This window comes from Sabethes cyaneus, chromosome 1 (genome assembly GCF_943734655.1).
Source record: "Sabethes cyaneus chromosome 1, idSabCyanKW18_F2, whole genome shotgun sequence".
Taxonomy (NCBI): domain Eukaryota; kingdom Metazoa; phylum Arthropoda; class Insecta; order Diptera; family Culicidae; genus Sabethes; species Sabethes cyaneus.
Window position 1 is genome coordinate 31,288,808 of NC_071353.1, and position 23,380 is coordinate 31,312,187.

The 23,380-nt window shown below is 41.8% G+C and overlaps 2 protein-coding genes across 2 annotated transcripts in view; both read right to left on the reverse strand.

Moving 5' to 3' along the window:
* LOC128743047 (choline O-acetyltransferase) overlaps window positions 1-23,380 on the reverse strand; it is a 79,120-nt gene that overhangs the window by 38,128 nt on the left and 17,612 nt on the right. The gene's annotated exons all lie outside the window — the stretch shown is intronic.
* On the reverse strand, window positions 1,264-3,036 carry LOC128743038 (vesicular acetylcholine transporter). Its single transcript, XM_053839548.1, has one exon. It carries the CDS (start codon window positions 3,034-3,036, stop codon window positions 1,264-1,266), a length of 1,773 nt encoding a protein of 590 aa, XP_053695523.1.

Sequence of the window (23,380 nt, forward strand, 5' to 3'; positions counted from 1 at the left end):
TCTTTAAACTTATCATTTCTTAAGGTCTTCTGTTTTGTTTTGTTTTTTTTTCTTCTAATCTGTTCTATGTAGAGCTGATATGGCTGCGATATTTTTGTAGAAGTCTGCATCTGTGTCTTAATAAATACATCTCGTTTAGCTCTATGTATATTTAATGTGAATATGATAATATTTCTGTATAATAATATTCGAAATCATGTGCACGTTTGGAATCACGTGCACACTTTTCACTTGGTTTTAACTATTTTAATTGATATCATTAGAGATCGTTTTCCTTTGTTTCACACTTGTTGTTGAACCGAAAAAGGAATAATTTACACAAAGATTCGAGTTGTACAGTGTTAACGGAGTTTACACGCTGCGTAAATTGTGGTACGGAACCTACCTGCGTACACGCTAAGTAAAACTGTATATGATAGATGATACTGGCTGGCCCCGCACTTACGAACGCATCCTGATAAATGGAACTACGTTCGTTCAGACGGGACCATTCGATAAAATTTTCAATATTTATACTGTACCTAATGCTAAAAGTAATAATTTTTATATAATATCACTTTGGTAAGATCAGGCGAGCAGTAGCTCTGATATGTATCGTTACCTTGGTTGTGTCTTATGTTATGATAAAAACGATGGTACCGAAGAACCATCGGCGAACTGAAGCTGAAAACTGAAACTACACGCCCGAATAGCCCGAACTGTCATTCTTGCCCTTAGCAGGCTGATATGGCGATAAAGTATTCGGACGTGTCATTGTTTTGATATGTCTACGATATTAATGCAGGTCCGGCCGAGCGGGGTTATATCTAGTGCGGCTTGTAATTTTGTTTGTCTGTTTCAAATATCTTACCAAGCTAACATCTTACACGCTAGAATCCTCCACCTTCTCCGATGTACTCTAGAATAGTTTCGTCTATACCTCTTCTATACGCCTTTCATAATTCGTAGTGCACGTCCACAAACGATACAATTATACGGTATTGTAGTAGAAGCTTGTACAGAATCGAATTTTCAACACCTAGCGACTAGATTAGACTCAACAGGTTGTTTATACACACTTTTGCTTTTAAATCGAATAACTGCTAATCACGCACCGTCCGTTTCAGTTTAGAACTGCTTCTGATATTCTTCGATCGTTCATTCATACTCTCGTTCCTTTTCTTCGCTCTCTCGATTCACAATCTATGGTAATACTTTGCGTAATATAACAGAAACGAACGCAAAATTAACGAACCATTGGTTTAACAGAACAACGAAAACATTTTAAAATCCTTGTCTAAACGGATTCGAGATCCGTGGTTGAGAAGGTGCCGGAGCCCGCTGTTGCTGTTGCTGCTGCTGCAGTTCCTGCTGCCGGAAAGGATTGGCTACCTGTGGTTGCTGTGGAAGATGTCGCGGCGCTTGTTGTTGTGGCTGTTGTTGCTGGTAGGCTCCGCCCTGTTCTTGATAGCCGGGTTGATAGTTTTGGTAACCGCCTTCGTTCTGATATTGGTCGTAGCTGCCGTTTTGCGAGTATCCTCCGCCTTGGTCGATGTTGGTTTCCTGTTGCTGTTGATAACCACTATCGTCGTACTGTCTTCCGTATTCTAGGTGATTCTTATGTTCCATGCCAACCGCCTGCTGGTCGTGCATCGTGTATGTTTGATACTCCTTGGTAGGCGGATCGCCCATCAGTATGTTAGCTTCGTTTTCGAAATGTTTAAAGTCGTAAATGTTGCGTAGATACATAAGAACCGGCGCATAGAGCAGGTTGCTGAAGGCAATACCGAAGTTGAGAGCGGTGAACCCAATTGCTTCGACTACTCCGCCCGCGATAATTGGTCCAACGGCGTACGCTATCGAGTAGGATATGTCAGCAATGGCGTAGATACTGCCATAGACGGAAACATACCGCACGTCCACCAAATAACCGAGTGTTGGAAGTAACGCCGTATCGATTAATGCTATCCCAAAACATATGCCGCAGATGGGAATCATCAGTATGATATACGAGCTGCTGAAGGGTAGTATGAAGCAGCAGAGTCCTTCTAGTGCGAGCCCACCGGCTGCCATAATCCATTGCTTCTCGGGGTATAGACGTGCCATTTTCACGGTAATCACAACACCAAAAACATGCGGGAAGAAAGCTGGCAGCCATACCATTCCGATCTTCCAATTATCGTTCGTTAGGTTATCCTCCATCCAAAGTGATATCGTTGGCTCAAGAAAAGCTAGTGCAACGTTCGACATGGTCAGAGCTCCAGCGCAAACGGCAATGTATGGATCAAGCAGCAGTCGCCAAATGGGAACGGTTTCCTGTCGAACTTCTTGCCTATCGGCTAGCGTCTCTTTTATCGGTTTCATCACAAGCAATAGCATAAACCCATCCATCAGCGAGATCAACGCAAGGATCACGAATGGCATTTCCTTGCCGGCGAATTGGTACAGAGCTCCGCCAAATGGAGGTGCAACTAAGCAACCGAAGCTGATGAAAGCTAGCGCGATTCCAAGAGCTTTCGATCGTTCCGCTTCTTCCGTAAATCGGTCGGCTATCATTGCTAACCCGGCAGTGTCGGCAAATGCGGATCCAACTCCTTGCAGAGAGCGGGCGAAGAACAGCATGCTGTAGCTACGACCGCAGGCAAACACCATCGTCGAGAGGAACATAATGATCAATCCGATCATCATCGGAATGTCGTACCCGATTCGATCGATCAGTGCTCCAGAAAAAGGATTCACCATCAGTTGAACGATCGCTTTTGATGCAAACAGTACGCCGGTTGCCGAATCCTGGCCGTGATGAGCATGTGGGTGTGGTGTGAACACTGTTGTCGGTGCACTCGCGTTATAAGCCTCTTCTGGACCCCACGTGCCAATATAGCGCAGATAATCCGGAATGATGGGCACGATCACCATGTACAGCATATTGTCCAATAGCAGGGCGATGGAAACGATCACCAGGATCAGTTTCCGCTGTGATGTAGGCTCTTTCACTTTGGTCCAGAAGATCTCCTTCACCTCGCTCGGTTCGAGGTTTATTACCGGTAAGGGAGCCATGGTTTGCACACGTGCTACCACTTAATTTACGCGGTGGTTTATTTAAAATTGTTCTTACTACAGGCCGTTTCTGGCTGCGCCAGATGGATCCTCTCGCGAGTGATTGCGTGTACGCGAGGAACCTTGATCGGCTCCGGCCTCTAACCGGCAAAGTCGACTACTATGTGTCGTGTCAAGTCAATGCTCCTTTCTAAACGGGGCATCTTTAGAGCTGTCGTTGGCTATGATGATGACGATGATGACGGCACCGGTGCGGATGAAGATGATGACGAGGGGTGATCATGTGGGCTGTTATCCCTTCACTTTTGAGTTGCTATTTTACGCGGTGAAGATCGTCGTTGAATGCTATCCTGGTCGCTAGTGTGGCTGTCTCTCTGTTATGAATGTGTGTATGTGTTTCTCTCTCTCTCTATCTGACTGCCTGTAATGGTTCAAACCGGCGTTCACACGTGCCTTCAGCGCGTCCGAGGTGGCAACCTTGAGAACACAGAAACAAGACTTTAGTCAGATTTGAAGTGAATTAGACTTCTGTTAGTAATGTTTTTATCAAACAGGGATCATGGGATCAAGGAGAACAAAATCTGTTGGGTGATTGTTTGGCTTGAAAACGAAATTGAAAACGAAAACAAAACGGATCATTCGTAGACTTTGTCGCGCATTCAAGGGAGCTTCCAGTTCCGGGACTGGTTTTCATCGCTTCGTAGGAGCAGACACTGAGTATTGTTTCGTCTGTGCCCGACGAACAGAGTTCGAAGAGTATAATTTTGCATGATTGAAATGATGTTTTTTTTGTTTATTCTGTTTCTGTGCTCGTCAAGGATGCCTCTTGTCGGAGCTGCCGGTGCTGCGTTCGTCGGTAGGGAACAAACAAAAAATGTTGCCCATTGACTGCAAAATGACAAGGATATGTGTATTCCATTCATCGGGATGGGATGCGAACAGCTAAAAAAAACTATAATACGGTCGGTGAAATAAAGATGGAAACTCAAAAACGCCAAGCCGGATTCCTAACCAGGGGCACGCGTGTCCGGTAGGTCGTGACTTTTAATTATTGTGGATCAAGGTGGTCTCGCGATTTGAGGAATCGAAGAGAAACCAAAACCTAATGCGTATGTGTATGTGTGCGCGTTTTTTTTTTCTAGTGTGCACATTCAGTCTACGTGGGCTATCCAGGTCAGCCAGAGAGAAAGAGATAAAAAGACAGGGTAAATATCTAGGTTTTCAACATACATTTCAATCATAGCTAATTATTTTCTCCGAAGTTTGCTCGGTGAGTGCAGATCGGTTGCCATTAGCGATCACACTGTATTTTTTCGGTCATGTTGTGAACTGTTTTAATGACATAATTGGTGGCAGAAACTCGATGATAATTTGATAATTGGCGCTTTGCATTAGCACCGATTCCGCCAGTCGTCGCACGCACCGCATATCATGAGAAATACCTACCGAGTCGGTCGATAAATCGATCTGTCATTAACAGTCGGTCAGGCGCAACTTCTTTGAACGCAAACGTTAGGTTGCACCTATACCAACCTACAAATGAGGCAAGAAGCGCCCGATGATCAGAGCGGCGGGGTGCCGACTCTTCCGTATCGTTTATTGATCGGAAAATAGAGTTGAGGAGTTCGAAAAATGGATTTGCGGTTTTTTTATCGTCATAAAGTTCAAGGTCGGCTGTTGGCTGTTTTATGTAATTGCAGTTGCACCATTTTCCAGTGGAAACAGATCCGTATGGCTCCTTTCGTTTTGGATTGCTGGTGAATTAATTACTGTCTTCATCTTCAATGCATAAATTATAATTTTTTTGATAATTACCACTTTTACATCAAATATTCGTTCTCTTACTGTACTACATACAGCCTAACTTTTTTCAGGAAAATTGCAGATAATAATTAGCTCTACAAATGCCCCATATACAACTTCTTCGAATTCTGTTTGGCTGAGATGTCAAATGAATGTGCATTCAGTCAAAGTGATTGTGCCATCCCTGAGGCTATGACACGAAGTCAAGTGTTTGACTACAATCGCAGCTCGCTTCTTGGGTATGAAATGGGGAATGGCAAATGATGAGCGTCCAACATAGCTCTGGCCATCCCAAGCCCCTACCTAGAGCCTCCACGTGGCCATACCTGGTAATGCTCTATTGAGTAGCCGAGCTAGGAGGTGCGATGCCGGGTGGTTCCCGGCTGTCTGATCTCAAAACCGCGGTTTTGCGCAGACGGAGCCACACGGCCTTGCTAATAGGTAAGTCTAATATAAGTTATTTTAATTATTTTTTTCGTTTTAGTTTATGAAGCACATCCTGTTATATAGTGAAAACTTTGGCCAAAACGAGTTTTAATACTGCACATGGATACCAGAAGAAAAAATTAAATTAATTATTGGAAGGATTTGTGGAAACTCAAAGGACGCAACACTATTCCATTCGAAGGACTGCTGGTGAGATTGTTCTATTTTTGCCCATATATACAGCATTTCATCTTAATATCATATTATTAATAGTATTATTATTGATATCATATATGTGGAAGGCTGGATGATGGTGTGGATTGCCCACCTGAATCCTTAATGTCTGAAGCGAATATGGCAGTTTACAATTCTCACAAACAAATCCTTACGTGGGTTAAAGTTGGTACAGCGTAATCGATTATTACATGGAGGGATCCTAATGCTGAAAGGCGACTCTTATAACCCCGAAATACGCACAAGTGCCTCTGCTTGTAGGTTCGCCCAGCCCTTTTTGGCCCTTCTGTAATAGCTTCAGTGTGAACTTCATTTGATAATCAAATTTGGATCTACTGTAATTGTGCCACATACACTGGCAAGTCCTTGAAGTGTTGGTGGCTTTTTGCTACTACTACCTGCTACAATCGCAGCTCGCTTCTTCACCCCCTCTAAAACTAAGGTTGGTTGGTTTTTATTTGTTAACGGAGACTTTAAATCGTAAGATTCATTCGTCTCCCTCTAAAACTAATACGTGTATTCACCTAATTTAAGGTGGTGCGTACGCTTCACGAACACTCCCTTATCCGAGACAAGATTTGTTGTGGGTTTAAAACGAGAACAGGCTTAAAATTTGTCAAATTAACTAATGTTTATTTGAGCGTCTTGGTAGAATACCTGAAACGATTAAAAAGAAGGAACCAAAAAAAAAAATTATATCCTTTAATTTTTGTATCCATAGTAGTAGAATTAAAGGATATAATTAATTTTTGTTTTCTTCTTTTTTATCGTTTCAAAATTTGTGTTAGGAGCAAATCCTGCGTGGTAATGTAGGGCTAGCTGTGGCCTGGTCAGATTAGCCACGGTTGTCGCTCTCGCTTGTCATTGCAACCTGAGCAGTTCTTCGAGCAGTACCGATCGCTTACGAGAGCCCGCACTCTTACTCGCTTGTGTAAGCGAGGCCATAAGATGAAGAAGAAAAGAAGAAATAAAGTTCTAGCAAAGTAGTTCTTGCTAGATTTGCAACATTACCAACCAACATCTGGTTATAGATTTAAAGGCAGCGTACGATTCAGTGAAACCGAACTGAGTTATGCGAATCGCAGCCCGCCTCCTACAGGTTTTACACAAAGCCTGAAATTAAGGCATGTTTATCTAAACTACAGTTGATGCTTGCGTCACACGAACCTTCCCTTATCCGGGGCGGGTTTTGTTTTGGGGTCAAAACAAGAACGGGCTCAAAATTTGTGTTACAAACAAATTTAGGGAAACAAGATACAGATGTCAGCACTCTGGTGGTATTCTTGATGGTTCCACATCCATTTCACTGATTTTCCGGAATTGTTTGTGACGTTAGTTAGTTTGAAACAAGATGCTGGACTGAAAATATTAATATTTAATGCCTGACCGCATTTCAAGGTCAAAGACTTAAAACACGAGTTTGGTCTGTTAAAACTGTTCAACATCACATTGGAAGGTGTTATTCGCAGGGTAGGCGTGCAGAGAAGCGGCTCCACCATTGTGAAAATGTTTGCGGACGACATTGACATAGATCATCAAGCTTCTTAAGCAGGAGGCTGCGACAATTCATAACCTCTATTCATCATAAACTCTGTTAAACCCTAGTGCATGATGTCTGGTAGGTAGCTTCTTAATAGTTGGAGCTGTGGTGGTGATAGAAGGAGATACTACGGAAGTGATCGACGACTTTATTTACGTCGGTACACTGATGACATGTGGGGCATCCGAACTCTCAAAAGAATATTTTTTTTGAAACGGTGGTTCTACAATTGATGAAGGGACGATAGGGGAAAGTAATTATTTTTTTTTGGAATGGAGGGGAAAGAACGGAAAGGTGAGCCCCCCTATTGGTAGCTCCGCTTAACAAGTAGTCGATGTGAGTCCTATCTTTTGTCCAATGCTAGAAGGTGTATGGTGGAGATGGTCGGGTAGCGGAAAATATTGCCCGAAACCCGCACCCGTACCCGTACCCGCCGGGTTCGGGTATTGAAAAATAATTGAAAATAATATTGAAAATAATTTGCGGGTTCGGGTCGGGTACGGGCTTTTAATTTTTGGTTTTGAAATCGAGTACGGGTCGGGTCGGGTATCTCTATTGACCACATTTAACACTAAAGATGGTCGGGTACCCGGGCTCGTCCCGTACCCGTCAGGTTGCGGTCGGGTTCGGGTATCAAAAATAATAAACTTGCGGGTTCGGGTCGGGTACGGGTTTTCAATTTTTTTCTTGATCGGGTACGGGTCGGGTTCAGGTATTCAAATTTTCATACCCGACCATCTCTAGTGTATGGGTCGAACCAAACTATACTCTGAGATTATAGCTGGATTCGAACCCACAGCATCCGCCTGGGCATGTGGCTCGCTGGTACCCCAAAAACACGAGGTTGGTCTATTTCAAAAGAATGTTTTGACCTGGAAAATCAAGTTAGGGTAGGATACTTATTACAAAAATATCGGCTGATTACGTTGAACACTCCGGACTTTGAGATGCGATTGGAATAAAAATCAAAGAATTGAACTAGAAGTTATACTTGCAACTGAACTAAAAATTACACCAGAATTCAGACATGAAATCAGACTTGACATAGGTCATTAAATTGGAGTTGAATTTAGATCAATTTGGGCTGCAAATTTTACTTCAAAGAGAAATGGAAATTGATGTGAAATTGGACTTAAATTTGGAGTAATTCGGACTGGGAATAAACATGATATCGGCCTTAAAAGAAAATTGAATATTTTTTTTTAAATTGGACTTGACATTTTACTTGAATTGCAATTGAATTAGACTTGAAATTGTAATATAAAATAGTACTTGAGATCGGATTCAAAATTAAGCTCGAAATCGAACTTAAAATTGCAATTGATAGGGTGGCAATTACCTGGAAAAACCTGGAATTGTCAGGGAATTTGAAATTACCTGGAAAAACCTGGAATAATCAGGAAATTTTTAACAAAATCAGGAAATTTTTCATACAACCCCAATGATCGATCGGGAACTCACGGGAGGAGTGTAATTTACTGGTCGGCAGAATAAGAGAAAGTGATTGAAGAATTCGCCTAGGGAAATAGAGTAGGTGGGGAAATTTTTCTCAATACCTCGTAGATTGATAAACAATTCAAATATCAATGATCGTAACACATTTTCAGTTAAAATTATATCGCAATATGAAACCTAGAATTTTATTAAACACCGGGAAAAATCAGGGAATTTGGTTTTTCGTATCCAGTTGCCACCCTGAATTGAAATTGGACGCAAATTGGTCTTGAGATCAGACTTGGAACTATTTTTGAAATTAGACTTGAAATTGGAAATTACATTGTACAAGAAACTACGCAGCTAGCATTTGAATAATAATAAGCATAATAAAAACAGCATTACGTACAAATGTACATGCTAATGAATCGTATTATATGTGCAAAACTGGCATGTTCGTACTATTTTGGAGGCGTAATTAGGAAGAATGATTAGCGTTCCTACTATATAAGTATTTATATACGATGATATCCGATTAAGCGCGACGCTCCGTAATGCTATACGATTCTGTGCTGTAAATCGTATGTATGTCAGTTATTATCATTATATACCATTGAAAATCAACTTGGGTGGTGCCCTTTATCAAGCTTTATTTACGATTCCGAATTTGTTAAGAGATATTCACCATAATTCTTGCACATGGATACACGAGTTGGTGCAAGCTGGGTGGTTTTCTGTTTGATTGATCCGTTTGTCTTCTTTTCATGACGCATTTTTGCTTCAGTTTTCAGTTCAGTTTTTCCACTAGTTTTCCACTAATTGATTTTGTCTTCTGTTTTCTATCTTTACTCTTCTGTGTTTCCTTTTTTCGTCGTTTTCCAACTCATTTTGTCTCCTTAGCTTCTCGATTTTCCTCTTCATTTGTTTCGTTTTTCCTCTTTTGGAAGCCCCGTTTTTTCTTTTCTGTCACGTTTGTTCTATTTTTGGCTGTCGTTTTTCCCTTTGCTTTGCGGTTTTCCCTTTTAGCTCCCGTTTTCCGTCTTTTTATCTCCCGTTCTATCCTTTTCTTTGGTCTGTTTTTCCTGCTTTATTTCTTTTTTTTTGTCTCATTTTCCCTTCCAGTTTTGTCCCATCCTTCTGTTTGACCAGTTTTTCTGGTTTTCCTCGGTTTCTCTAGCGATTTTCTTTTTTCTCTTTCGTTAGGCTTTTTTATTCTTTTTCTTTTTATTCTTTTCCGGTCTCGTTTTTCGCACTTTTCAGTCCTGATTTTCCTCTTGTTTTTCTCATTTATGTTTCATCGTTTTTCGTCAGTTTTTTCTCAGTTTCTGTCTCGGTTGTTATTTTCTGCCTCGTTAACTCATTTTCTATTTTTTTTCGTTTTCATCTGCTCCATTGTTCCTCTTATTATGTACGGTTTTTCCTCGATTTTTGGCACGTTCTATTTTTCTCTTCCATTTTATCCTTTTGTGTTTCTCGTTTCTTAATTTGGCTACTTCCGTATTATTTTCTCCTTTTCTGTTCCTCTCTTTTAACTCGTTTTGCTGCTTATTTCCTTTGCTGTCCATTTTGTCGTCATTTTCTTTCTTGCTTTCCTTGTTTTCTTTACCATGTTTTCTTCTTTTCTCTTCCGTTCTCTCACTTTTTCTGTCCAGTCTCCTTCTGTCGCATACTGTCACAATTTTTTTTTTGTTTTTCTTTTTTTCGTGCCAGTTTTTCTTGTATTTCTTTCTCTCACGTTTTCTCCCGTGCTCCATTCCCTTTTTTGTCCAGGTGCAACTGGTGACGGAAAACTTTATGAAGCTTTAAATTAAGAAAATATTCAGGTTCAGGTGTGCACTGTGGTTAAAAGGTTTAGGTGTGTAAATTATTTTAGCACCAAACTTATGCAAAGCCGTTAAAATTTGAACTTTCGTCCGTTGGCAATCAACGACTAGACAAGAAAATGTTACCATATTTCCTTTGAAAAAGGCCAAAACCAAAGGCCGAAACAGGGGTCAGTCCCGGCGTAGTGGTTAGCATTCACGCCTCTCACGCCGAGGAAAAAGACCTTTCTGATGCGTTCGTTGTATATCATTTTGTCTATAATTTACACTAAAAGATAATATTTCGGTAATTTTCAGTTAGTCTTTATGGGTAACAGCCTCAATCTACTACAAACTGCAATCTGTGCTTTTTACAGATTGTGTAGTCAGCTGGAGTCTCGTGGTCTGCAAATTCGAACAAACCTCGCATTGCTTCTTGCAGGCTATAAAGCACGGAAAAGTTTTAGATGGAGAAAAGAAGGGACAGTTAGTTAACGGGTGTCCCACATCAAATTGCATCACGAAAAAAACGCAGTAGAAAATTACCCAGGTATTTTCTCTTGAAAATTTGAGTAGAAGTAGTTTAGAGTGTATTGTTTACACTGCATATTTATCGCTGTTAGTTTTTCGACAATTGGAAAAAATGGCGTCACCCGAAAAGCAATTGATTTTGCGCAAGCACCTGGAAAATCCTCAACTATCTTATCAAAAAAAAAAAAAAAAAACTCGGAATCATGCACCCAATTGTGAGTCCCCAGCTTCCTGCACAAATATGATGTTCCGCCCAGTACAAGTTTGATGTTCCGGAGGAAATTAGGAAAAGCAAACCAAAGCAAAGCAAAGCCTGGGTGCTAATTCCGTTATTGAAATTTGACCTTCTGTTTTTTATACGACAGACTTCGCAACCAGCTGTTAGAATACAGGACAGTGCGGGGTCAGTGCTACGATCCTATTAAGGAAATTAGGAAATAAGGAAGCAGAAACTTTTGTCAAGAAATAGATGATTTGGCAAGCGATCTGCTCACGTGGCAAACGGACCCAAGTAACATTTTTGTTGTATAATAGCTTATCAAGCACTTGTTCCACGGGAATTAGCTGTATAATAGTTTAATAAGCTATTATACAGCAAAAATGTTACTTGGGGAGTGCGCCGTTCGTGACTATCGGGGGACTGTAAACGGGCATATCTACCTCAAGGAGGGTCTACATAAGCGTCTGCTTCCTCAGTTGAAGCAACACGAGGGCCCTACGAACTTATGCTCGGATCTAGCTTCGTGCCACGCCACTATTCAAAGGCTGTCATGGAGAGGTACGAAGCCGACGGGGTTACTTTCGTACCCAAGGACATGAACCCCGCAGCTCCCACCGCACTGGAACTAAAGTCCATCGAAAAATACTGAACTATTATGAAGCAGGCACTACGGAAGCATCCCAAGGAGGTCAAATCGGAGGAATACATGAAGAAAAAGTTGGTTTCTATACAGAAGAAGCTGCAGCGAGATGTTGCACAAAGCTTTTTGAGTGGAGTTAAGCGTAAGGTGTGAGCATACGGTTATGGTATTGAAGTTGAATGAAATAAATATGCCAAAAGATTACTGATGGGTTGTACTTTATTGTCTGAAAGGTTGAAAATGTTCGGTCAACTAGGTGATGTAGGACACTCTTTATATGGATACAAATTGGTCCGTAATATATTACTAAAACCTGTCGCGGGTTCCGAAAGCTTGTCGAGGTCGTAATTATGGTAAATTGCCACTCAATCAATGATGTACAGATGTACTATAGTTTGAGGTGCTAATAAACATATTCCTTTTGAATAAATAATCAAAAATACTTAGATTTTTTTAGTTTTTATAGTGTTTAATGGTTGTTTTCAAGCAATATCACGCATACGATAAATCAAATAATCCTGGTTAGCTAGGAATTCCTTGTTATAAACTCTGTTGGTTTGTAAGTTAAGCAAAACGAAAAATAGGCCAGCCAACGAAGACAAAAACCCATTATTTACACACACAACACACGTGGAAAGAAATACCGACGCGTCGCTCTAAGTTGTACCGGTGGGATTTGAATTCCCTCTACGAGGAAACATCATAGAAATAAATCGATTCGACTTTCATTCCTTCTCAGTCTGCAGAACCTGAAAGAACGTGACCAGGGGAGAAAACCAGAATCAACGGGAAGCAGAATGTCGGGCTGAAAAGGAAATGTGTCGATTTTCTCCCCGAATTGAATTTTCCCCGGTCCCGGTGCAAAGGCTTTCCCTTTGTGCGCTCGATTTCTTTTTGTCCTCTTATCCAATTGAACTGATTACCAGATTAGTTCGGAATGGATGGAAGACGGGTGGGCTGGTTTTCTCGCTTTTTTTTTGCTTGCTAGCTGCACCAGCGAGCAGCCGGAAGAATCTGAAGCATCATTCAAATTAGACCAGTGATTTGTTTGATGCTGTTTGATTTCGAGCAATTGTAGGATTTCCGGAGGAATTAATGAAGATTGAAATGTCTTGACACAGGAAGACAGGAGGCATGTTTCGAAGAAGTAAAATACGAGATTGATTTTTGCTCCCCAAAATCATATTCGGATATGAACTGGGCATCTTTCAAGTTGATGAAACCTTTTTGTTTATATCGGAAAATCGGAAGAATCAATACAAAATGTATTAATACACGTATGGCACCTTGATACCATCATCGTAAAGACTTAATCGTCACTTGGGATATACAGAGGCAACTCGGCCCATTAGAACTGTTATTACGTACTTCAAAGTGCGACAGAGGCTATTCAGCCTTAACGAGCGTGTGTTGAACGGAATGGAAAAAGTACTAAATTCAACGGATAGACGATAGCCTCTTTTGACTATCATGGAGTCAATAGAGACTAGCGCCAGTATGTGGAAAACAATATTCTTTGACTAGAAACTGGTCCGTTTGATGGTGGCACATAAGGTTAATGCAGTGAAGCACGTACGTGTCGTATTAATGTACTGTTAGCGACAAATAGATTATACTCGTATAGAGTAGAAATAGATTGTACTCGTCTTTTTTTAATTAACGACGATTTTTAAAACAACACGTAGTTTTTACGATGATTTTAGAAATAACACGTTTTATTTTACCGACGATTTTTGAATTTTTGCGGTTTTTTACAACGTTTTTCGGATTAACACGTTTTTTACAGTGATTCTTGAATTGGGGTAGTTGTTTCGATGTTTGTTGAATTAATATCACGTTAATTTTACGACGGGTTACGAATTATTACGGTTCTTTTTGCGACCATTTTTTAATTAACACGGTTTTTATGACGATTCGTTTAATTATTTCGGATGTTTCCTTTACGCGCCATGTATCTCCCGTGTAAAAAAGGAACTGAGTGTATCGTATTTTGTGTGCTAGTTTCCAGTTTTTGACAATTTAGGATGAAAAAAGGTTTTATATTACATCATTTTGAAGCTATGCTTTTGTTTGAAACCTACACACTTAAAAAACTCAGCAAAATTTGCCGAGATTTGGACAGCCGAGTGTTCGGTAAAAATTTCAGTTTTGCAATTCGAAGTTTACGGATCTTTACTAACGTTTGGCATCATAAAAAATTTTACCGAACGCTCGGCTGTCCAAATCTCGGCAAAATTTTGCTGACTTCGGCACTTTTTTTTAAGTGTGTATATCTGCTAGAAAAACCCATCTAGAATGTTTTGTTAAAATAAAGCAAATTAAGTTTAACGTATACTGTAAAGCAACACTAGCCAAGAGCCGTTTCTGTGAAAACCAATCTTTGTTCAAACTTCTTTATTAGATTTATTACTTTCTGTCTACATCATGCCAATTTCAACGAGAAACCGGTTGAAATCATTGTTCAAGCATTCCATTAAAGCTAATATCTTTATTTGCTTTCGCAAGCCCGGAAACGTCTTTAAGTTCTCATGTTTAATTCAAACCAGGGAAAAAGGTACGCTGTGATAGGGCATCTTACGGTTTCATTCGGTTCATTTCTTCATCGCCGTCCGTTGCCCTAGTCCGTTAGGTTTTCCTATACGAGAATGAAAATGCTTATCCTTCAGGTTTTATTACCTTAGACACATGCACTGGTAAGTCTTCACTCTCCGTACTCTGCCTCGGTTGGCGGATGCTGCCGGAGGAAAATATATATCAGCTAATGTTTTTATATCTTCATTAATAGCAGCATCATGGCTGGCAACTGAATCCCACGGAAATGGCTCGGTCTTGGTTTGATATTGATCAACATCATGTTCATTAAATCATTTGCCATGTACCAACAACGGCGGCGACGACGGCGGCGACGACTATAATCTACGCTAGGCCTTTCTGTTTACCACAAAAAGAAGATCAGTCAGGACTCCCCCTAATTTTCCGCTCACGTTTTTCCCCCTATTGCCTATTGACGTCGGAGACGGTCGTCGTCATGGTTGATTTGAAACTGGGAGAGGGCGAGAGAATTTGCCCGATTCGCCCGGTCCAATACGGAAGGAAATGATTTATTTGAAGGCTGCCCGGCTTTTATTAACTGGAACCCCAATTGACACGTTCTCGGGGTGATGAAATCGCAATATATTGGTCACCAGCCGAAATATTTGGCCCACTCTATCGGTCGCTGTCGGGATGAAATTTGTTCGAGATTGCTATCTTGTTGTTGCCGTTTGCACCCTTCTTCGTTCGAACACTGCATCGATTAAGGCTAATCCTCGAGAATCCTTAATCTCGGCAACAATTTATTTTAACGCCAAGCCGGAATTGTTCTGTGGTTTGACTTCGCAATGGTAAATATTCTGCGGTCGCGTCGTGTAGGGGTTGTCAACGATTCGAGCCAACATTTTATGCATCCTAGCCACGCAGCTGTTCGTCACTGTGAGGTTTCCTGGTAATCCTGCAAAGGCTATAACTTTCCATGCGGGTGGCCGTGCAGTTACGTAGAAATAAAAGTCTCTAATGTGGAAATCGCCTTTGGACTGCTGAACTCATTTCCCTTCTGCCGGTATGGAACGCCACAACAACCGCAGTTTCTTTTATTCGTGGCATTTTACGATAATTGCTTTCTCCGTGCACCTGTATACCACACGGAGTATGTACGGACATAAAGAAACAACAATATGGATCGATTATTCCCTGCTAAGCTTAACAGGTGCTACAGACAAGGTTGTGAGCTTGCAGAGATCATGCCACATTAGTGCAGTTTCAATGACTAGTGCTTTGCTCGAGCGCCTTTGTTAACCCTTCACCCGGTGGTGGAACGTGCGGGAAAGCAACACCTGAAGATGGCAGTATAATGCTCAATTGGAGAAGCAGGCTTACAAAACTAAGCCTCTTAGTTGATGTCGGAACGATTAGTTTTGAATAGAAACGATGCCATTGCATGTAATGTATGATTACACACTTAACAGTCATGAGAAACTACTGTTAATACTATTATCTAGTACACGGAACAAATGATTCAAGGCCTTACAGAGAATGGTCATGACTAGTATCAATTCGTACATGTCATCATTGAGAACCATGCCTTTGACTCGAATATTCAGTATTTATTGGCAATTCATACGAACACTAATTTTTCAGGAATGTTATTTACTTAGTTGGCTTAGTTGACAAAGCCTAAAGAGCAAAGTTTCTCCAATTTCAAACTGGGTTGTGGACTTACTTACTTTAGCAGTCGAGAGCCGGGGTGGCTCTTGCCGTATCAAGAATTCCTCTCCATTGTACTCGGTCCTGGGCTACTCGTCGCCAATTCGTTGCGCGTCTCGACGCACGCAAGTCGGCTTCAACTTGGTCGAGCCATCTAGTACGTTGCTTCTCTCTATTCCGTGTTCCGGTGGGGTCCTTGAAGAGAACGGATTTCACTGCACAGTCATCCGGCATTCATGTGACGTGGCTGGCCCACCGTAGTCTCCCAACTTTCGCCAGGTGTACTATGGGTATCTCTGCAAGCAGTGCCTGTAGTAGCTCGTGATTCATACGCCTCAGCCACTCTCTGCTTTCCGTTTGTACTCCGTCAAAAACAGTCCGCAACGCATTTCGTCCAAATACGGCTAGTGCACGTATGTCTTCCGGAAGCAAAGTTACTGTCTCAAGTCCGTAGAGAACTACCGGTCTGATTAGCGTTTTATACATCGTCAGCTTTGCGCGGCGGCGTATGCTCCTAGATCGAAGCGTCTTGCAGAGAGAAAAGTAGGCTCGATTTCCAGCTTGAATGCGTCGTTGGATCTGCTTACTTGTATTATTGTTGGCGGTGACCAGAGATCTCAAATAGACGAATTCATCAACCACTTCCAGTTCATCGCCGTTAATAGTCACTGTCTGTGGGAGGTAAACGTTGCTTTCTCTGGAGCCTCTTCCTACCATATATTTGATTTTCGACGCATTGATTTGTAACCCTCCTAGCCTCGGTTGTGGGCTACCGCTCTAAAATTTCTCTGCCAGATTCTTTGCAGGTTAGTTGTCCGGCATTCTTGCAAAATGCCCTGCCCATTGTATTCTTCTAGCTTTAGCCCCCTTTTGTGTACCAGGTTCGCTGAAAGCTGCGCGAATTCATGGTTCATCCTCCGCCTCCAAACTTCCGTTCTCTTGTACGTCGCCAAAGATCGTTCTTAGCACTTGTCCTCCGAAAACTCCGAGCACTCCTCGCAGGTCCTCTTCGAGCATTGTCCATGTTTCATGTCCGTAGGGAACAACCGGTCTAATAAGCGTCTTGTACAGGGATCACTTTGTACGGGGGCTTAATCTGTTCGGCTGCAATTGCTTATGAAGCCCATAGGAAGTGCGACTTCCGCTGATAATACGCCTCCGGATCTCACGGCTGGTATCATTGTCCGCCGTTACCAGGAGCCAAGGTACACAAATTCATCTTTAGGAATATTATGACAAAAATTAAAATATCTTGAAAAAACAATGCAGAAACGGCCCAGACACAAGAGTATGCGTCTGCACGTTCTGTTCTGAGCAGCTCAGGATAGCGGCTATCCTGGAGCAGGAGATTGACATTTTTGGTGTCGAACGTTGAATCCGAAATAGCCTATTACTTGTTTATTTTTATGGCACAGCCGGGGTGTATTGATCCTATCCCGAATCCGGAAGTTTCCTCCACAATACTCGCTCTTGGGATGCCATTCTCCAATCGCTCCGAACACCCGCTGCTCGAGTATCCTCGTTGACGGTGTATTGTCAATGTGTCTAGTTACATAGACCGGCCATTGTAGCTTGCCGTGTTTATTTGTTTACCTTATACACCTACCAGACACAACCAGGTACTCTATTTTCCAGTTAACCACCAAAAAAAATCACACCAGATAGCGGGACAACAGGTTATCTACTCAACTTTTTTCAAGTTTTTCAATATCTTGGTAGCCAGACAACGCCCGATGGCAGTAGTACCAAACCAAGACTGGTATAGCCACACGGATCGGGAAGGCCAGGCATCCCTGGCAGGTCTGCGAAACGTCTGGTGCTCAAATCAGGTCATTTTACATACGAAAACCCGAATTCTCAACTCAAACGTTAACTCCGTATTGCTGTACGTCTGGGAAACGCTGAGCGTCTCAGCGGAGACAACGCAAACACTGCAGGAATTTATCAATCACTGCCGCGGTGATATATCATTCGTGCCTGGTGGTCTAATAACTGGATATCTAATGAGGAATTTCATCGTCGATGTCATCAACGGCCGTTAAAACAGAAATCCGTGAACGTAGGTCGAAGCGGATCGGACACACCTTGAGGAAAGCAGCGAATGAGATTTGCAGAGTAGCACTCGACTGGAATCCTCTAGGACAACGTAGAAGCGACGACACCGCCATGCACGACATCCGTGCTGTGGACGAAAATCTATCTTGGCGACATGTGAAAGCCATGGTGGGTAAGTGGAGATATCTAATTTCATCCCTTTGTTCTGCCGAATCGGCAGGCATGAACCAATTAGTAAGTAAGTCGTTCGGTGTGGCGTGAACTGCTGATAAAGCAAATAAATATGTAGCTGAATTAGCTCACTCAACAGCGACATGGCAAAAAATAAAGTGCGGAACAAAGAAAAATACACGGACGATATAATAATAAATCCAAATATTGGTCGCAGTGAGCGCACCGCCACCAAGTTATTAGACAGACTCTACGCTGCTAGTGTGGTGATCCCATTGACTTTATTTAACGGTTTCTCCCACCCAAAATTCGAACATACGACGACTGGCTTATTAGACCATCATGATGATGTAGTGTGATTGTAGAAGTAACCTACGATCACAGCAAGTAGGTCTTAGCAACCGGGAGTTGTTGTTACCCTGTGAATTGTTGAAAAATAAATTCATTCCAGTTAAAACTTTGGACATTACGGACGTATTTTCATTTCCACTACAAATAGTTATGGGACCAGAGTGTCCACAGTGTGGAATCCTAAAGAAACGGAAAATTTTCAAACCGAAGTTTAAATTTCTGAAGAAAACGGAAGGTCCAATTTTGGAAAAATGACCATCACGAGAGACGACGACCGATCGGGACAAAGCTCTGGTGGAGATGAAGGAACTGGAAGTACACTGGCTTCATCTCAGAACGCCAGTAGAGCTGCAGGAGGTGTGCGTGCCGTTGAAAGTGCAGTGAATTTACCGGACATGAAGTGGTTGCGGAGACGCCAAAACTACGCATTGTGGGCATTTGCGATGAAGATGACTTTGATTCGAGAAGGTTCCTGACGAGCAGTGAAACCGGCCGAAAATAAAATCTTCGACTCAGATTTGGACGAGAGGGCATTTGCGACGATTTCCCTAAGCCTCGAGAAGAAAAATTACAGCCTAAAATTACTACGTGGATGAACTACCCAGGTAACCAATAATCATTCCCAATGCCATTTAAAAGCAAGCCAATAAGCATTTAAGTTGCCTTAAATGCTACTTAAATGCTAATTCGGCAAAATATGCGGCTACTTTACTGCTAGCCCTCTTATAGTGCTGACGATGCTTATTTGCAGCTAGTTACCAACAAGAAGAATTTAAATAGAATTGTGGATTCATTTCCCAAAGAAGTTTTGGGTAGAAGCTGTTTCCACGGCGGTTTATCCGGAAAAGGTGCTAGAGTGTTCGAAAGAAGGTATTTTCGTCGGATATGCGGAAAACTCGAGCCCAGAGGTATTCATTTAACTAGATGTGGTAATGCTGAACGAAGGTGAAGTTGTATCACATTCGCCATAATTCGTAGTTCCAAGCAAGTATTCAGATTACATTTACTTCAGCACAGTTTCTGATCGAAATGGTTCTTAGCAGCCCGATGTGACGATGATGGTTGGTCCAGATGACCCAGCCACCGTGGCTCTAGTGATTCGTGGTGGGCCAGACTGAGAGACACAAAGCTCGACTCGTGATCAAGGGGTGCTCGTAGCGGCCTGGAATCGACTATACCGAAGTCTACGCTCCAGTTGTGTGGTACTCCACCTTGCGTTTCCTGATGGCTTTGGCGGTGTAGTTTAATCTCGACATCGAACAAATGGACACAATTACGGCATTTTCATAAGGAAAACTTAAGAACGAAGAAATCTATATCGAACAACCCGAAGGTTTTTTTTGGTAATCCGACGAAGGTGTACAAGCTAAAACGTGCATTGTACGGAGTCAAACAATCGAGCAACCAGCTCACCCTATTAGCACGGTTGTCATAAAATAGTTGTGGCAACCAACATATGACGAATTTCAGTTATAAATAGGTAGCTGCAACTAGATTTGCATCAAGTGTGCTACTTGAGCAATTAGGCATTGCGAGAGTTTGCCCTGACAATATGACTGGAAGAAGGCAGTACCAGTTTTGTGCGACAATGTTTTAATTATTGCTATTCAGACACATAAAATTGAAAAAAGTATCCCGCATTTTGCACCTTACTGGACACCGCAGTCTAAAAGTGCGACTGGCACAAAAAGTGCGACAATGCGAATGCTGTGAGTAAGAAAGAGAAAGACTGACAACTGCAATGTTGCTGTTTTGTTTTGTCATATACATTGGCATTAGAGAAAATAATCTGGATTAATCCAGCTACAGCTGCAAAGCACAATATTTGTACTGTTTTTAATCCCGTTCACAGGGGCCATCCAGATACCACGTGGACAGAAAAATACCAATTTTCAACCCCCCCGTCCCCCTCCGTGGACAAGCGTGGACATTTGCTCAACCCCTACCCTCTCCCCTGTTTGTCCACGTGGACATTTTTACATTTTGCAAATTTTGGTTTTCAACTTCATTTATGCAATATTTATTGACAAAAGCTTACGTGAAAGGAAGCTCCAGTCTAAGGTCACCGACACAATGCATACGAATTTTTAGTCGTTGCGGAAATTTGAGTTTTTCCCTGGTTTTTCCGTCAATTTTCCTCAGCATCTTAAAATCCGTATGTAAGGTGTTTGGAGCTTAATTCATGTTCTACTGCAAATTATTATTATCGACTGCAAGAAAGTCCGTTTCAGCTTAACTTTCGCTTGACGATTCTTCTTTGTCCAGAGCATCCCCTACTAGCACGGTTGTTACAAAGTTGTTGTGGTAGCCGAAATATGACTAATTTCAGTCTTAATTAGGTTGCTTCAACTAAATGGACCTAAAGTGTGCTACTGGGGTCTTTGTCTAACCAGAGCACTTCAGCTTGGCCGTCTACTTCAACACAACACAAGATCTTTCCGACACGATGTGTTTCGTAAAATTTTCTGAAGGCGAATCCTTTTGGAAATACGTTGCCCATGGATACCTTTTTTGTGGTGAGCTGCATTTGATGTTGAGGCAAAATGCCATCCACATTTGGTGCAAGCGATGCAATATTCGTGGATTCATCCAGGCTAAGTGTACTAACATCTAAGTGTACTAACGCAGGCTTAATCTTTTCAACAAGATTTATGCCAGATATGTGCTCTCGTAATGCTCGGTTCATGTATTTAGGTCAATATATGCCTGAGAAGAAAAAAATTTTATTTGAGGTGTAATTAGTAGTCATCGATTCTGCCAATTTCAAAAGAAGTTTTTTTGTTTGAAACAAAAATTCTGTCTATGAAAATTAATTCGCTGTGTTCAGATTGACAAGAAGAATGCAGTATATACGTTTTAATAAACAGAATCCCGCTTTTGGGCCCAAAAACTGCTCCCGAAATTGGGCTCTCCAACGAAAAGCTAATGACTGCTAATTTCCCGTTAAGCTCAAAAACAATCACTGATCAATGGTCAATGTTTTTAATTTCTATTTTTTGTAGGAAAAAAAACTTGTCCACGTGGACATTTTCCATACCCCCTCCCCCCCTTCCGTGGACAAGCGTGGACATTTTTATACCCCCCCACCCCCTCTAAGCTGTCCACGTGGTATATGGATAGCCCCACACAATATTGAGTAATATTATATGCTCACGTCTAGTCAGATTCACTTAATAAAGCTTGCTTCAGTTAGAATCAGAACAAACTTTTGCTCATATTGTGGCGCTCTTGGTGGACGGATTTGAAGTTCTTGGCGCCCACGTGTCGGGAATTTTGTGAGCTTCACCTATGTATTTTTGACATTCCAAAACGACTATTTTGTAAACAAACACCATGGAAGCCGAAAGTAGGGAAAAAATTGTGCACAGTTATTTGGAAAATCCATTGTGGTCTGTATCTAGGCTAGCTAAATAGCTGAAATTGCCCAGAAATACCGTATGGCGCGTTATCAAACGGCGTATGCAAACATTGACGACGATTCGGAAGCCTCAAGCTAATCATCGGAGTGGAACTGTCGACCGGAAACTGCGTGGTAAAATTTTGAAGACCATCAAGAGGAATCCTATTCTGTCGGACCGTGATTTGGCCAGAAAATTCGGTGCTGCCCATAGTACCGTGAGGAGAATTCGACTCCGGGAAGGAATCTAGTCGTATCGAGCTAGCAAACAGCCAAACCGTACTATTAAACAGAAAAGTGTGGCCAAAATGCGTGCTCGAAAGCTATACGACCGTGTACTAACCAAGTTTGACGGGTGTCTTCTGATGGACGATGAAACCTATGTCAAGGCTGACTTCGGACAAATGCCAGGTCAAAAATTTTACTTGGCAACGGCTTGGAGGGATGCTCCAACCAAATTTAAATTTGTTTTTGCCGACAAATTTGCACGAAAATTTTTGATGTGGCAGGGCATTTGCAGCTGTGGCAGAAAAACGAAAGTTTTCGTTACAAATCAGACAATGACGTCGGAACTGTACCAAAAGGGGTGTCTCCAAAAACGAATTTCACCGTTCATTCGATCCCACCACCATCCCGTGATGTTTTGGCCAGGTTTGACAAGCTGTCATTGCAGCAAAGTTGTTCAAGAGTGGTATGCAGAGAAAGGGATCCAGTTTGTTCCGAAAGACCTTAACCCACACAATTGGCCCCAGTTCCGCCCTATTGAAAAATACTGGGCAATCTTGAAGAGGAGACTCTGAGTAAAGGGAAAAGTTGTCCAAGACATCGGTCAGATGAAGACCTGGCGGAATAAGATAGCCAAAGCGATGGACGAAGAAAGCGAGCGCCGCCTAATGAGCCATACTACAGGTAAAGTTCGAGAATTCTTTCGAAACCGTGACGAATAATTTTATCCGTATTTTTTCTTAAAAATATGAAGAAAATGCTACATATGTGTCAGAAAAGATCTTGAATTCAATAATAAATAACTGAAATACACGCAATTGTTTTCGTTCCAATACTATCTGAAGCAAGTTTTAGATTTCAATAGAGCCAAATTCAAGTCAACAAAACTTCTTTTCAGCAAAGATGTTATGGATGACTCATGCTCGATCGAATGACTTTAAACTCAATTTGCAAACGTCCTACTGTTCAAATTTGCATACCTTATCGTTTGACATATTCGCATCCATTGACATTCTATCCATCTTCATCCACCTTTGTCGAACGAAAAGGATTCAGCGACTGCGGCATACATACAATTTATTTCCACGCTTGACCTTCAATCATCCACTCACTCGAAAAGCTTCCGCCAACGTGAACCTTTGCCAACCCCGTCTTCCCCTACCATTCACAGGCAGATGAATCAAACAGAACAGTCACGTATCTATCGTTCATCCGTCACGCGCGTCCCGGTCGTAGGTAGAACTGTGCCGTTTTCAATGGGATTAAGTTCAGC